The sequence below is a fragment of the Mytilus edulis genome, chromosome 10, assembly GCF_963676685.1.
Source record: "Mytilus edulis chromosome 10, xbMytEdul2.2, whole genome shotgun sequence".
Taxonomy (NCBI): domain Eukaryota; kingdom Metazoa; phylum Mollusca; class Bivalvia; order Mytilida; family Mytilidae; genus Mytilus; species Mytilus edulis.
This window is the reverse complement of record NC_092353.1, coordinates 60,222,104-60,239,451: the sequence shown is the minus strand read 5'-3', so window position 1 is coordinate 60,239,451 and position 17,348 is coordinate 60,222,104. Positions and strand designations below refer to the sequence as shown.

Here is a 17,348-nt window from a genome sequence, read left to right as displayed (position 1 = left end):
TGTGAAAAATAACCAGATGACCGTGAAAATTTGTTAAGGCTAATAAAATTTGTATAGTTGGACACCTATAAAATTAATATTTAGAAAAGTTACGTATATAAGTTATATTTAATATAGCCTCGTTTTCAACATTACTTGTATAGGTAATTTTAAATGTTACTTGTTTAAGTAATGCCCCTGACTGTTTATTTCTCCTATTAGTTCAACAGAAAAAAGGACATTAACAAAAATGTATGCTTCTTTCGGAGGCAGATTGTGAGCTTAATTGACATATTTGACGTCATAAAAAGACGTGATATGGATATGTTTAAGAGCAAGGTAAAACAGCTGTGATATGGATATTTTTGAAAGCAAAGTGAAAAATTCCAAAATTAATATGGTCAAATCAAAACTACTAGATATTGGTCTAAAATGTCCGGTACAAGTCACTAATATGGCAATTGTTATCAAATATTCGGTTTCTATATCTGTTCGCGTTTGTTTTTGTTGCACTGTAGTGTTTCTGTTGTTCTGTTGTTTTTATTATATAGTTGATGGGATTTCCTTAGTTTGTAACCTGGTTTTAATTGCTCTCAATCAATTTATGACTTTTGAACTGCAGCATTTTCTGTGGCCTTTTTTTATTATATTCTTAAGAATGGTAAAAGTCCCATTAGTCCCATAAAGATAACAAAATCAACCTCTAGAGAACTCCAAGACAAACAATCCAGACATGTATGCAAGCTTTCTGTCTTTCCATATATATATAAGGACGGCTATAAAGAGATACATACATTATTGCATCTTCAGCTGTGCAAAATCGACGGGGATTGGTCGCAGAAGATTTTATAAATATCTCTATATAACTATCAGCAACAAAACGAACTTAATAGTCAACATGCATACAACGTTAACTAACGACTTTTCCTACATTGACACGTTTTGTACAAAATATATGTCATTGGTGGTCTCGTTGAGATTGTTAGTGTTCCTGTCGAGGACATGGTTCTCTTTGGATAATCCAGTTTCCTCTGCAAATAACCACAAGTTGCTACCAAATAGCCTTTTAAATGGCATTCACAACATACACGACGGCTAAAACTGACAGTACAAAAACGAAACTAAAACCTAACAACAAGTAAGTGTACTAAAACGCTATTAAAACCCCGAAGACTGACCAACCCATACACAACCAAGAACCAGGGGTTTAACAAAAGGAAGTATACGATTAATCAAATGTGTGTCATTTGCACAAGTCACCCAAACAGATCAAAATATTGAAATATGGCAATAAACGGCCTTGACCAGGTATATAACATAAAGACGTTTTTATGTAACTCTAAACTGTATATTTTTACTTTCGATCAGGTAATTTTAAACTTGATCCGAAGTCTTAATAATAACTACGAATGTAACAAATAAAAGCAAAGAAAAATAATAACCTATGATATAAATAACTTCACCAGCCCAGTAATCTTTTTTTTTGGTGCTGAAATGAATAATCATTGATATGGTTACATTTTTTTGTCATTTTTTACAATTTCAAATATGACGTCACTTGGCGTTGAGGTTTAAACATATTCGGATGTGTCTACATATTGTGTTGCAAATGTCTGGTTATGTAATGTATTTCAGTTGTTTCCTGTAATTAGTTAATATTTCAGTTCTATCATGTACAGCTTTTGTTTATTAATTTTATAAATTTACTGTTTGCAAAAGTATACTAAGACCCTCTTTAACTTTTCCCATAACTCAAAATAAATACCTAAACATATATATATTTTTAAGCAAGAAGTATGGAGACACATTTTAGAATATGTAAATGGGTTACTCAATGCTAGGAAAAAAATCAGATTGAGTTATCTTTCTTTATTCGGGTATGCTCCTTCTTTGGAGGATTATAAACGGTACGTAAATATGATGTAAATATGATCACAATATGGCGGCCGATTTTGTTATTTTTCGTATCAAAAATGAAGGCAGTCAATGACAAATACGTCTGAATTTTCTGTTTATTTTACAGAAAACAAGTAAAACAATGTCTTCAACGAGTTTATAATGGTTTTCCAACTTTCTGTCATTACGTTTCTTCCATGAAACTACGGTAAACATCGCAAATTGTGCCCAAGTTGTTGTATGCACATTTCTTCAAAGATAATTGCCGACTGACCGATTCTATTTGAACGAATTAATGTTGATGATCATTAATGACCCATCCGATAAACGGATTACCTATAACAACAGATTATGACAACAGTTGTAACCATTGATTAGCTTGGGGTCGTAAACAAAGTCATAATCTTTTCCCCAGGTAAAATTTAGTAATTAGCGTATCATATCAATACGCAAATTAATATGCAATCGATCTTCAAAAAAGGAAGGGCGCCCTGGAAACTGTAAAAAGGGTACAGGGCGCCACTCGGAAAAGGGCGGGCGCCGCGCCCTCTGAAAACGCCCTAGCTGGAACACTGTTAAGTACTGTTGCCTTTATTTATAAATTAACTGTTTACAAAATATTGAATTATTTAAATACTAAGGCTTTTCTACCTCAGGCATAGATTACCTTAGCTGAATTTGGCAAAATTTTTAGGAATTTTGGTCCTGAATGCTCTTCAACTTCATACTTTATTTAGCCTTTTTAACTTGTTTGTATTCGAGCGTCACTGATGAGTCTTTTGAAGACGAAACGCGCGTCTGGCGTATATACAAAATTTAGTCCTGGTATCTATGATGAGTTTATTTAAAGGGATTGAAAAAATCAAAGTTCGTCTCATTTAATTTTAAAGTCATCAAATAAGCAGCAGCTATTAAAAAGGTTTAAAATTTGTTTTATCTTATGTTACAGTACTGTTAAAGCTCTCAAAATATTAATGAATACTGGTACAATAATTCAGTTTCAACTTTTATTTTATAAATGTAATGTATGTTAGACTTTACTTATACATTATAACATTTTTATAAAGCATACCTCCAACCATCCCACTTAAATTGTTTGCATGGTGTGTCCCTACTTCTCGAAAACCATCAGGACGTATCAAGGTGAAGCACTTTTTTCAAGATTTTGAATTTCTTTTTTCTTTCTACTCTCTTCATGGAATTAAGAGATATAAAACAACAGATATTCGAAGCTTCGCTTTGTTTTAAGCATGTTAAGGTTGCCAAATTTTAAATATGATATTGTACTTTTTTACTTAAGCTAAATAAACAAAACAGTTCATTTGAGTAATTATTTCGTTGATTAAATTTATCAGACAAATATTCCGCAATATTCAGCAAACTGTTTTCACTGTCTTTATCAATAAGGTGACGACATGTTATGCTTCCTGTGTCAAATGTAAACACAGGGCTTTTGCAGGCTTTTTGTACTCCTCGGGATGTAATAAAATCAAACAAAAGAGATATTAAAGATAACAATATGTAGTTTACTTATTTATCATGGCGAAAATAACATATTAATTCATTCTTGAATTAAAAAACATATACAGCCAGTTAGATAGAGGATTTTTACGCTTGTCGCATCCAATCAGAACCATTGATAAAAATTAGTGCATTATAATAGTGTATCATAATTGATTTGTACTGTTACAAAATTGTCATACTCAAATTCCCTCTCCTTCCATCTGAAAAGCATAGGAATGTTATGAAATACTAAGTCATACAGTATGGACAATTCTAATGTTATGTTAACGTATGGTTTTTCCATTGTAAGATAGTTTGTCTGTCGTTTTTATTTCATTGTACTTTAATTAGGTTAGTTTATTTGTTTCAGTTTAGTGTATAACGTGATATATGTTGCGTTTCACACACAATTAGCATATCTATGAGCACAAGCTTTTCTTTTAAAGACTTCAAATTAAAATGAAAGGAAGCTTGTATTAACCTTAAACACATACAGTATTTCATTCGTTAACTAATTTATAGTATGGCTAAAATATTTAGCGCATTTACCTTTTCAAACCTCAAATATATGGTACTTCACATGATAATCATATTTCAACTTACAACTCACTACATTAATGCATTGATGGACAATTTAAAATTTGAATTTATAGACAAGGAAAAATCAAAATACTAATAATGAACATTCTCGCATTTGTAGCTCCATTTCAATATTGATTTCTAATAGAATAAATATATATAAGTCGTGATAAGAATGATGACCTTACATTTCCTGTCATGATTGTCTTCATATGACAGAAGGCTACTTCTTATAAAACGGTTATGTCACGAGGTATTCCAAAGGTAAAGTTTAATCACAGTTCCGGATTTTATAGACATTATCAAAAATGGTGATAACGATACTCAATTCTTAATGAGATTTCATGAATATTCTTTAATTATCATAACGAGGTCAAAATCGTATTCCTAGCAACATGACCGATGGAGTATTGTGACATAACCGAAAACGACTTATCACGAGTGTTTACTTGCAATCGGTTACACGGGTTTCACTTATGGAGCAGGAGCAGCATACCCTCATTTGGCAGAAAATAGCATCCCATTTTTTAGGATTTCATGTAGACAGAAAATGCAGCATGGACTTTTCTCATTGTTGAAGGCTGTTTGGTTACTTATAGTTTTTAATGTCTGTGTCATGTTGTCTCATTGACAATCTTACCACTTCTTATATTTTAGAAAAAAGTCAAATCACAAAAATACTAAACTCCGAGGAAAATTCAAAACGGAAAGTCCATTAGAAGTAATCTTTATTGTACGTTTGTTTATATCCTCTGCATACAATTTTATCACCAAAAAATCATTTGCTAACTTATTTCTTACAAGTTCATGTTTCAAATTTCTCTTCAGTTGTTAATGCTACATATAAACTTATATTTTTGTTTTACCTTCATCACATTTCTATGGTGAAATTGCAACTTATAGCATCTAATATTCACATTGTTATTTGCTTAAATTCGTTATTCAAACAATTACCTCATATTACTAACCTTTGCATAAAATCTTGTCTTCGTCTGATTTGTCATAGCAGTCGTTATGTCTGTCACACAGGGGCAAAGGATAATCATGGATACACTGTCCATTTTTACATTTTATTTGGTCTGCCTCACATTCTATGGCTATTAAAATCAATGCACTATTTATGCGACATTTATGAATATGTTAGGTGAGAATCGAAGTTTAGTTTTGGTTTAATGACCTCTAGAGTTATTCTCATCATTCAGTGTTTTTTATTTTTTTTTTGTCATGGTTGTTAATCTTCTAAGTTAAAAAAATTGTATAAGGGACAAATCTCTTCTCATTTCCTCACTAAGGTTGTGAGTTCGAGTCCCGAACGATGAAGGTTCGTCCGACTTCTTACTTGACCATGATAGTTTGTTTTCATACCGATTCTTTGTATTTCTCTCCTGGTAATCCGGATTTCTTAACAATTGAAACCGGCCATCTCGCCTAATTTTATGCACATCACGATCTACTCGCATCGGAATTTGCAAATAAACATTTGTTGGTTGACCGTTATGAAATAACCGTTTCACAGATGATATCGGATATGTTCCTTACGTCGTAACTTTCATGAATGTTACCTACCGAATTATACTGTTTACCGAATTTGTTATAACATGATGAGTGCCACATGTGGAGCAAGATCTGCCTACTCTTCCAAACCATCTGAGATCACACCTATTTTGTGGGGTTCGTGTTGCTTATTCTTTAGTTTTCTATGTTGTGTCATGTGTACTTTTGTTAGTCCGTTCGTATTTTTCATTTTTAGCCATGGCGTTGTCAGTTTATTTTGATTGATGAGTTTGACTGTCCCTTTGGTATCTTTCGTCTCTCTTTTGTAAATTTATGTACTTAAACAGATGAATAAAATTGAGAATGGAAATGGGGAATGTGCCAAAGAGACAACAACCCGACCATAGAAAAAAACAACAACAGAAGGTCACCAACAGGTCTTCAATGTAGCCAAAAATTCCCGCACCCGGAGGCGTCCTTCAGCTGGCCCCTAAACAAATATATACTAGTTCAGTGATAATGAACGCCATACTTATTTCCAAATTGTACACAAGAAACTAAAATTCAAATAATACAAGACTAACAAAGACCAGAGGCTCCTGACTTGGGACAGGCGCAAATATGCGGCGGGGTTAAACATGTTTGTGAGATCTCAACCCCCCTTTACCTCTAGCCAATGTAGAAAAGTAAACGCATAACAATACGTACATTAAAATTCAGTTCAAGAGAAGTCCGAGTCGATGTCAGAAGGTGTAACCAAAGAAAATAAACAAAATGACAATAATACATAAATAACAACAGACTGCTAGCAGTTAACTGACATGCCAGCTCCAGACTTCAATTAAACTGACTGAAAGATTATGGTTTCATCATATGAACATCAGGCACAATACTACATTATAAAAAAGTGGAAACATACTTTGTAACAAAAAAACAAAACTTTACGACAAAAGAGATGATTTCAGCTTTCCAATTGTGAACTTTCCATTTCTAAGTAGCAACATTCCAGCAGCACCTGCATACGGGGTATATATCTCCCAATTGATACGATATTCCCGTGCCGGAATTTCTATCATGATTTTCTTGATAGAGGGTTACTGCTCACAAGGAAGCTATTAAACCAAGAGTCGCAAATGGTGAAGTTAAAATCATCCCTTCGTAAATTTTACGGACGCCATCATGAGTTGGTTGACCGTTATGGAATAACCGTTTCACAAATGATATCGGATATGTTCTTTACGTCGTAACTACAATCCCCTTCCCTTTCATGAATGTGACCTACCGAATTAGACTTTTTACCGGATTTGTAATCACATAAGCAACACGACGGGTGCCACATGTGGCGCAGGATCTGCTTACCCTTCCGGAGCACCTGAGATCACCCCTAGTTTTTGGTGGGGTTCGTGTTGTTTATTCTTTAGTTTTCTATGTTGGGTCATTTGTACTATTGTTTTTCTGTTATTTTTAGCCATGGCGTTGTCAGTTTGTTTTGGATTTATGAGTTTGACTGTCCCTTTGGTATCTTTCGTCCCTCTTTTGTAGGTGCATTTCAGAGACAGATTAAAGAAGCCTTGATTTCAGAAAGAAAAGAATCCAAGGTTAATTAATAGGCTGACGTCACAACAATGGTTTAATAAAATATTAAGGTCGACACCTGTTAAAACGTTTACAACCTCTTTTTGCAATTGTCGTAAGTTATCAGGAGCCTGTACTACAGTGGTTGTCGATTGTTGGTGTGGTTCTAAGTGTTTGTTCGTTTTTGATCTTTTTATATAGAATTGTTTAACACTAATAATTTTAGTGCCCTTTGCAGCTTATTGATCATTGTGAGTAAAGGCTCCGTGTTGAAGACTGTACTTTGACCTAAAATTATAAACTGTTTTGACTTGGATAGATAGTTTTCGCATTGGCATTCATACCACATCATCTTATCATATATTCTCTTTGTTCTTTAGCACATAGTCGAAAAAAATATGTCTCTACCTTTACAGAATTCTGTGTTCTCCTCCGACCTGTCATTGCAATGCACATATCCATCACAAATATCGATCTTTCGTATACATTGTACTCCGTTACCACACTTTGTCCATCCATTAAGACACCCAAAATCTCAAATAAATTCCAAGATAGTATGTCATAAAAATTAAAAGGGTAAACTTCACCAATGCTGAATTGTCAGAATGGTAGGACCCGAACAATAATACAAGTAGTACGATAAATATATTGATACAGTTGTTAATCACATTATATTATGATGGCATTTTTTCAACGACATATTACTATTTCAATTTACATTGCACAATATTAGACTACTAGACCAAAAAATGTATTCATAATCAAATGTATATCATTTTTATGTATTATAATTCAAAATTTGTTTATATCTAAGCCGACTCAACACGTGTTTACATTTTTCAAAAATTATGCAACTGCCAAATAAACAAACATTTAGGGTTCTTTTTCTCTAAAGCGATATGCATTGTATATCATTTGTATATTTTTTAAAATCTTAATTGAGAGAACATTCAAATTTGTGCATTGCTACCTGCGAAGTACATTAAGTGTTAACCCTTTTTGGAAATATCTCCTTCACCTTAATAATACCAGGTTAATACTTTTGTACACCAGACGAGTGTTCTTAGTACAAAAGTTGAAAGCACAGCGAAACAATTTTATAATTTGATACCTTCATAATTCTATACTATCGAGGTATAGAACTTGTACTTCAAATTTATGGTACACACATAGTACATGTGCTGTATTATAATGGTGCTAAAATAGTACATCGGTAGACCTAACTACTGCATTATATACCTCTGTATGTAAATTTTCATTACTGTATGTTTTATTTTTTTATATTATTTTTGTGTGTGTTTATTGATAAACTGAAGTGCAAATCAAAGGTAGCTGCGTATCATGCTACTGTCTCATAACGAATGTTCCGAATGAAATTACACACAACAAATTTTGATTTTGTGTGGTATACATTTTTTGTCAGATTACTATCTTCTATGTACAACGTGTACAATGATTGACTATTGCATATTATTTTGTATCTTCACATACATTTTCTAATTAGCAAGCATAACACATCTTCTTTTTTATACTGGTACAAGTATTTCTCTATTAGAAAAAAACGGTGGATTAAAAGATAAAATATTATTTTGTTTTATATGTCCCTGTAATAATTGTTTTGATTGCACGAAATTTTAATTCACCATACTTTGACCTAAACCTTGGTGTAGAGTTGCCTCGTTGGTATTCAAACCACATCTGCTTATATCTATGAAAAACAATGAAAATAATGTAGATTCCCTTACCTTTACAAAAGTCAATATCTTCATCTGAATCGTCATTGCAATCTCTATTACGGTCACACTGAACGCGAGCAGGAATACACTGTAGTCCATCGGCACATTTTATGTCATTTTCTTTACATTTATAATCTGTGTATTAAAAATGTAGTCTTATAATATATAGTAAATATAACGGATAGTACAAAATATATCGTTAAAATTAAAGGCTTGCACATTATGCATTTTTTGAGTTAGTATCTATCGTCGTCTTCACACGACTGTCTCATGTAGAACAGAATATGATTACACTTCCGTAACACTTGAAATCATACTTGGTTTTTTTTTAGATACGTGTTGCTCAGTCTTTATGTCTTTATCAGAGGAAAAATGACACTCTCCACACGGCACGCAAACTTGTCATATATTATCAACCAATCGCGGTGATAACGTGTCATTTCCAACAAGCCGTTCGTAGCGTTAACAGCACTTGGAGATTCGACTGACATTAAATATAGGCAGTTATATACAAGTGGTTTTTATGCAATTACTAAGACACGTTTTTGAAAAATATATCGTGTTAAGTGTCGTTCTATACAGCAACATATGGAGACTTAATAAAACATTTTAACTGTATGATATAACATAAATATTCTTGAATTCCTATAAATTGTAATAATTGCTACTAGCGAAATAAGGAAATAATAATAAAAACTCGTGCCTTGTTTTAATAGACATCGAATAAAGTTCCCGCCATAACGGAATATACTCTTCCAATATACATTTTATTAAAAAGTATACAAACTATGTAAAAGTAATTTTCGATCATCAAGAAATATATCTATGTGAAAACTTGCTATATTTCCCATAAATGCTGTAGGGTGCATTTGATTTTAAAAAACACGTACAACCAATCTTTTGCAATATTTGAAATTGCCAAACGGAAGTTGAAACGGAATCACGTGACACGAACAGTTTTGCACACGGCACCTAGGCTGTCGTCTATATGATCTTTTTTTATGTTGCTTGTTTTTTTGTGTTTGTGTTTGTGTTTGGTTTTTATTTTTATATTTTGCTATGGCATTGTCAATTCGATTTTGACTGATTTTGAATATCCTTTTTCGTATCCCCTGACGTGTCTCTTTTAAAAGAAAAAGCGTAATCTCAACATTCAATTAGATTGGGCCAATTAGAACGTTCTTCGGATGCAAGAAAATTATGAAATGGGAGCGTTACTATTTGAACTATATGTTATACGAATAATTATCACTTGTGTAATAATGATACATATCAAACTTCTCAAATCAAAAGTATCTAAAATAATGCATTCCATACCAAGGCACATTTCCAGTGACTCGTCCGATCCATCCTGACAATGCTGATGACCATCACACATATACTTTTCATCTATACACTGTAATCCATCTTGACATTTTCGCATATCTACTCCACAGTCATAATCTGTGCATTGTAATAATTGTCAATAATAATCTATTGTAAAACACATAAATATTCATGAATACGTAATACAGACACACGCAAACGTGAAACATATTATCCATTCTATCAAAGTGAACTACAAAAATTGACATTATCTAAGTGTCACTGCCATGTTAAGGATTAAACTACTGAAACAGATTGTTTGAATCTCAATTTAAATACGACATGTTTTGTTGTCTGATACCTTAATGACCGTATAACATTTAAATAGTCATCGGATTGCAAGTTTTAGATTTGTTTTGTATATTCAATATAGATTCACGAATGTCGAACATTTGTTGACACCCGTTACCTTCATTTATCTTTATGAATAATATCAGTCATTCTAAACAATAATTTGCAATACACCTGTAGACAATGGTAAAGTTGTGTTCCTTCAGTTGAAAAAGATATGAAAAGCAGTTTTATTTAAAGAAACCCCATTTATATCTAAATGTATATATCAAACACTTATGTTATGTTTTGGTTTCATATCGACCATTGCAAATTTGTTCTAATGAATAAAATTTTAGCATACATACCATTTTGAAATAATGTTGAAATGAAAAAAAGCTGGTGTTTATTTTGTCAAGTTGTTAATTGTTTAAAAAGTAAAATAACAAAAACACCGAAATTCAAAGGAAAAATTCAAAAGAGAAAGACACATATCAAAAGGCAAACTCAAAAGCTCAAACATCTCACACGAATGGAAAACAACTGTCATATTTCTAATTTGGTATAGCAATTTTCATATGATGATAATAGTGGATTAAACCTGGTTTTATAGCTAGCTAAACTTCCCACTAATGAAACAGTTCAAAAAAATCGATTTATGTTATGTAAATGCTATATAGATAATTTCTTACTAATGTCGCTATCTACTATGAAAAAAGATAAGCAACAAATATCAAAAGGAGAATCAAATAGATAAATTGAAAAAAACTATTGACAAAACAAGAAAAGTATGAAAATACAAAAAGTAAATCTCAAAATTTCTGAACTGAGTACTGAGAAATTTAAAAAAGGAAGTCACGATTCAAATGTCAAAATCAAAAGATCAAACCCATTAAACGAATGAATAGCTACTGTCATATTTCTACATTGAACTACATTTAAAAAAATTAGTGTGATCAAAACGAACAACCAGCCCCCTCTCATAAAATACCAACAACAACGAATGTGAGCTCGTGTGCTTCTTCAAATTAACAGAACATACTCCACATGTGACAACTCGTCATGTGAACAAATTTGGCATTAAGTCCCATTTATTTAAAATTCCAAAAAAGACGAAGTCGTGTTCAAAGCAATATGAACAATCCTTGGTCATCACATATATTCCACACAAGATATGTAACAAAATATGTAAACTAATGTATTATACCAAGACACATTTCCAATGGCAATGACTCATCCGATCCATCCTTACAATCTTGGTGTCCATCACACATATGCCTTACATCTATACACTGTAAACCATCTTTACATTTTCTCATATCCAACTCACAGTCATAATCTGCGAATTTTAATAATTGGTAATGATTATCTATTGTTTGACTTATAAATAATCATCAACTTACATTACAGACATGCTAAAACGTGAACCCTATCAGCGGGTTGGTGAAAAATCAAGATAGATCCATGCTAAATAAGATTGGAGAGTCACTACTTTCAATAAATGAAATAGTATATACACCAACGGAAATCTTAATGATATGTTATTTTTTTTTTTTTTGACTGACTGGATTAAACCATGATAAAGAGTAAGAATATGGACTTCCATTAATGTATGTTTAAGACACGCATAATTGAATTTTCATCAGAGTTTTACTATCCAAACTTTATTGGCACAAAATGCAATTGGCACATTCCTTCATAGAACATGTACGTTTATATCAACTCCAAGTGGTAATATATCCTTTTCATTATGTATATCTGTTATATTCATTTGATAAAATTTACTGTTTGCAATAGCATTAATTGTTCTAAATAATTAGGATGTTCTTATCCCAAGCATACAAACTTAGCCGTATTTGACACAACCTTTTTCAACTTTTGATCTTCAGTGCTGTGCAACTTTGTACTTTTTTTCGCTTTCGATCTTTTATATCTGGGCGTCACTGGTGAGTCTTGTGTGGACGAGGCGTGTTTTTGGCGTATTAAATTTTAAACCTGATGCTTTTTGTTATTCATTAATCATATGTTTCTTTGTCTAATACGTTTTCCTATTTATTTGTATTGTAGTCCTGTAATATTATGTTGTCATTTCTATGTTATATTTAACATTGCCATTAAAGTGCGAGGTTTGGCATGCCACAAAACCAGGTTCAACCCACCATGTTTTCCTTTAAAAATATCCTGTACCAAGTCAGGAATATGGTCATTGTTATATTATAGTTCGTTTCTGTGTGTGTTACAATTTAATGTTGCGTCGTTGGTTTTCTCTTATTTTTGAGTGTAAATTGACATTGCGATAAGACGTGTCACGGTACTTGTCTATCCCAAATTCATGTATTTGGTTTTGATGTTATATTTGTTATTCTCGTGGGATTTTGTCTGATGCTTGGTCCGTTTCTGTGTGTGTTAGTTACATTGTAGTGTTGTGTCGTTGTTCTCCTCTTATATTTATGCGTTTCCGTCAGTTTAAGTTTGTTACCCCGATTTTTTTTCCCCAAGGATTTATGAGTTTGAACAGCGGTATACTACTGTTGCCTTTATTTATGGCTTGTAACGGTAAATATCTCAATCAATTTAGTCTTCAGAAGCTCCTAAAAGAACTTGGCATACCAGGTTTTGTTTGTATGTGCGCAAGATGTACGTTATGTCTATAAAAGCCTCATCAGTGATGGTCGATTCATTACATTTAAAAGACCTAAAAAAAGTACGAAGTTGATGAGCTTTGAGGACCTAAAATTTCAAAATGTTTTGCCATATACAGTTAAGGTAATATATTCCTGAGGTTATAAAATCCTTAGTATTTCAAAAATTCAGAGTTTTGAAAACACAATAAAATATGAATTCATAATTATGACCATATTAATGATAATTTATGTCAATAAAGAAGTGCTGACTATAATACTTCTAACGTATGGTAATAAGAGCGAAACAACACACTTTGACATTATCTAAGTTTTACTGTCTACATCAATTATTGAATAACCCCCCCCCCTCAAAAAATACAAAAGGTCTACATCATAATTAAGGTAGACATGTTTTCGGTGTCTTAGATATTACGCTATTACAAAAGTCGTCGATATGGAAAATCGCCTATTGTGATCTATTTCTGATTATGACATATTTAATTAAGTCTTTTTCGAATGGATATAACTTCTCTGATGATCAGACCAAGGCAACCGGTTTCGCCTCGGTTTTTAATTTTGTGTTGTCTCCTAGCTTTTAAATCTGGTGTATTTGACCATTAACCATTTTTTTTTTCTCAAAAGAATGACATTTCAAAATATATTAATTAATACCACTAATTGAATTAAAAAATACTGTAAAAAGAAAAGAAAAAAGTGTGATGTATGTTTTATCTAGTATGTTTATTGTAATGTCTTTTTTATGTATCTGAAATGTACTACTAATATATATTACAGGACCTTCTTGATCTTGCGTGTCGTCTTTTGTTTGAATTGCGTCCTTGTGAGCAGTTGCCATCTATCATGATATAGTGATAGGTAACGAAAGACATTGAATATCGTATTAGCCTTTAGCTGTTTCACGTTTCAAAAGTTATATAAAAGATATCTAAAATAAGTATAGAGACCGGGATTGAAATTATGCATTTGCGTTAGACACGCGTTTCGTCTACAAAGAACTCATCAGTGCCGCTCGAATAAAAAAGTTAATAAAAGGTTGCTATATACAGCTGAAATAATTTCTGAGGCTAAAAAGCCTAAGTGTTTTAAAAATTCAATGATTTGTAAACAGTCAATTTATAATTATGATTTTATTAATGATAATGATAAAGCATTACATACCAAGACACATTTCCGGAGACTCATCAGATCCATCTGCACAATCCTGCAGACTATCACACATATACGTGGGTTCTATGCACAGTGACATGCCTGGACATTTTTTCATATTCCTTACACATCCATTATCTGCACGTAAATGTTTGTTATTGATTATACATGTATAATGTAAAACACATTATTCCATATTGGTATTATTTTAGTAGGTTTCTCTATATGGATTGGATTTTGAATAAAAAAGCATATTCACCTGAGAAAGTGTTATTCACCGCGCTAAACGTCACGCGCTTTTACGTGCAACGTTATGGTAAAATGTTTCATGTAAAATTTGTTTCGGTATATGTTTGTCATTAAATACATTTTCTTCTCTCGAAATATGGAATAAAACAATTACTGTCTTTTGTTTCGGTAAATATGGGGTTTTATTGACTTTTGAAAAACTGATATTCACTTCGGCCGTCGGCCTCAGTGAATATCATTTTTTCAAAAGTCAATAAAACCGCATATTTACCTCATCAAAAGACATTAATCGCATATTATTCATAAAATTAAAATATATAGAATATCTTAAACTCTTCGATCAGGTTGGCAAGAAAAGAAAGATAAAAATCCACGCCGAAGAAGATTTTAGAGATAATACATGAAACAGTGTTTAAAAAACTATTGCACCGCAACATTTGAATCATGCGGACTCTTTTTATTGAAATTGTTTATTAAACTATGTAACGAGCTATCGTTAGGACGGCACATGAATAACTATATAAATAAAGGCAACAATACACAGCTGTTCGAAAGTCATAAATCGATTGAGAGAAAACAAATCACGATTACAAACTAAAACTAATTAAGACAGATATAACATAATTTACACCAATATTGTAAACTCAAAATTTGATATATAGAAGAGGTATATACCAATTTGAAGTGATAATTATAGATTATCGTTGGTCATCTCAACGAGATTGATTTTCTCGCTTGAGTTGGTACAGCGAAAGTGAGAAAAGCAATCGAGTTGAGATGACCAATGATAATCTGTTTATCGCTATTTTACCTATGATGACGTTGTCAATTTCATGTCAATTTCGTTAGCAACGCCACGTGGCCTCCTTAGTTTCTAGCGATAATTTTTCCATCTCAAGCGAGAAGCATGATATGAAAATTATCACAAAAAAAGATCAAAAGAAAAATTCACAAAATAGTGATAACAAACCTTATTGTATGACATCAATCAGTAGTATCTCATTAATTTACTCTCTTACATATTCAAATCATTCAGACTTGATGAACAGGGCAAATGTATCAAAACAAAAGTTATTAAAGAAGGGTTACTAAGTGCGATATCTTTCTATAATGACACATTTGATTCAGTTTGGCTTCATATTTCATACGAGTCTTGCAGAGATGTAGTAACTTATTCTCCTGGTCAGATCAATACAAACGGCTACGATCCGCTTTAAACATTATGTTGCCTCTTAGCTAGCTGTTATTGTTTGTTTGCATACTCAAAATTGATTCACGAACTTTGAATATTTATAGACTACTGTTGTCTTTTTTGATCATAATAAATAATATCAGTCAGTCTGAAAAAAACAGGTTTGGTTTTATACTAGTCATAAAATTGGCCCAATATAGCTTGTTGTTCGTATTGAGCCAAGGCTCCGTGTCGAAGACCGTACTTTGACCTAGTATGGCTTACTTTTCCAAATTGGTACTTGGTTGGAGAATTGTCTCATTTGCACTCAAACCACATCTTCTTATATCTGTTTACAATAGAAGTGCAGATTTTATTTTACTTCAATTTACAGTTTTTAAGTTTGTCTTTTCAACATTAATCCGTCGTCTTTGGCATTGTCTGTCCTCTTTTGTTTGATGTGTTTTTGAGTCCATTTGTTTCTTTTATAATATGAAACTTCTCGTATGGCATGTAATGTACAATTATAAACCTCAACGTATCTTACAATTAATGCTTTGCTGACATATCATTTACGTTTTGTATTACACAAATGTCAAATAAGTTGAATAAAGATGACATACCTGCTAAAGTTAAACTTCTGCAGAAAATAAAGACTATAATCCTCAGAGAAAAAAGAATCATTCTTAGCCTGAAACAATGGAAAAATGTTTAAAAAATATCTAGTAGCTTAGCATGTTTGTACTCTAAAAATGTTAAACATAAGATTGACCTATTTGTGAAATATTATTATTTTAAACTAAAGCACTTAAAATGGACAACAAATTGATGTCTTTTTTCCAATGTGACGATGGAGCAAAAGACTTACCGTGGTCAATTCTGTGTTAACTATAGAGAAAATTCAACTTACGTTTTTCTGAAGTTAAATTATAAATATGATATATAAAGGTCATTATTTAAATTAATACAGCTTTAATCATATTTTGAATTGATTATTCCTATGACATGTACAATGTCTGCATTTAATTGGTAATTTCGTCAAATTAAAATAAATATCGTCACAATAATGATGTAGCATTAATAACAGTTATCTTCCAATTGTATACATAAATCAAAGTTTAGATTACAGAAAAAATAAGGTTAAAATCTACCATTGTTACTTTATTCAGGAATCAAATTCACACCGGCTGTTTCTATTTTCTTGCGGTATCATAAGAAATACTTCCAACACATTTAGAAGTTAAAAATCAGCCAATTAAACCGAATCCATAGCCGTATAAAATGTCTTTAATCATTGATTTATTTTCATAGGTTGCAGCGATCGATATCTTTATATGAATTTCATTATGTTCGGAGTTTGACCACCACCTCATTGTCTGCGGAACCTTTTGAATAAATACAAATATTCTAATTTCGACCGAATTTCTAATGTAGCTATAATTCGATTATAAAGATTATTTTGAGGGCCACTTGTAACTTTTCTATAGAACGAAACTGTTCAGATAATAGTTATTTGGGAGTTTCATATAAGGAGACACATCATGTTTGTTTACATTAAATATGTCATTTGAATCACTTCCTTTTGTTAAAAAGCGGGAATATTTTAAACTCTGATTTCCATAAGATACTAATCATAATATTGGACCATTTTGGCAGACAGTATTTTGTTATTCATTCATAATTTGTCCTTATAATTCAATAAATTATTTTATCTTTCTACCTTGCATGTGTCTTCTCTGT

The 17,348-nt window shown here is 31.9% G+C and overlaps 2 protein-coding genes across 2 annotated transcripts in view; both read right to left on the bottom strand.

Annotated features, from left to right (window-relative positions):
• LOC139492879 (chondroadherin-like) overlaps positions 1–1,056 on the bottom strand; it is a 34,915-nt gene extending 33,859 nt beyond the window's left edge. The window contains exon 1 of the mRNA XM_071281031.1: positions 911–1,056. Coding sequence (XP_071137132.1) covers positions 911–1,056 — 146 coding nt within the window. The remainder of the gene's footprint in view (positions 1–910) is intronic.
• A 2,324-nt stretch (positions 1,057–3,380) lies between these two features.
• On the bottom strand, positions 3,381–17,348 carry LOC139491604 (low-density lipoprotein receptor-like). The gene is made up of 9 exons (XM_071279368.1): positions 17,329–17,348; positions 16,232–16,299; positions 14,201–14,326; positions 11,605–11,736; positions 10,080–10,205; positions 8,772–8,897; positions 7,435–7,560; positions 4,926–5,054; positions 3,381–3,599 (listed from the first exon to the last, which is right to left on the bottom strand). The coding sequence occupies exons 2-9, from the start codon at positions 16,290–16,292 to the stop codon at positions 3,562–3,564; spliced, it is 864 nt and encodes a 287-aa protein (XP_071135469.1). The 5' UTR covers positions 16,293–16,299; positions 17,329–17,348; the 3' UTR covers positions 3,381–3,561.

Coding starts and splice junctions, on each gene's coding strand:
- LOC139491604 (XM_071279368.1), bottom strand. CDS start 16,292: ATGATTCTTTTTTCTCTGAGGATTATAGTCTTTATTTTCTGCAGAAGT. Junction 14,327..16,231: donor CAGAAGTTTAACTTTAGCAG/GTATGTCATCTT, acceptor ATTTACGTGCAG/ATAATGGATGTGTAAGGAAT. Junction 11,737..14,200: donor GTCTCCGGAAATGTGTCTTG/GTATGTAATGCT, acceptor TAAAATTCGCAG/ATTATGACTGTGAGTTGGAT.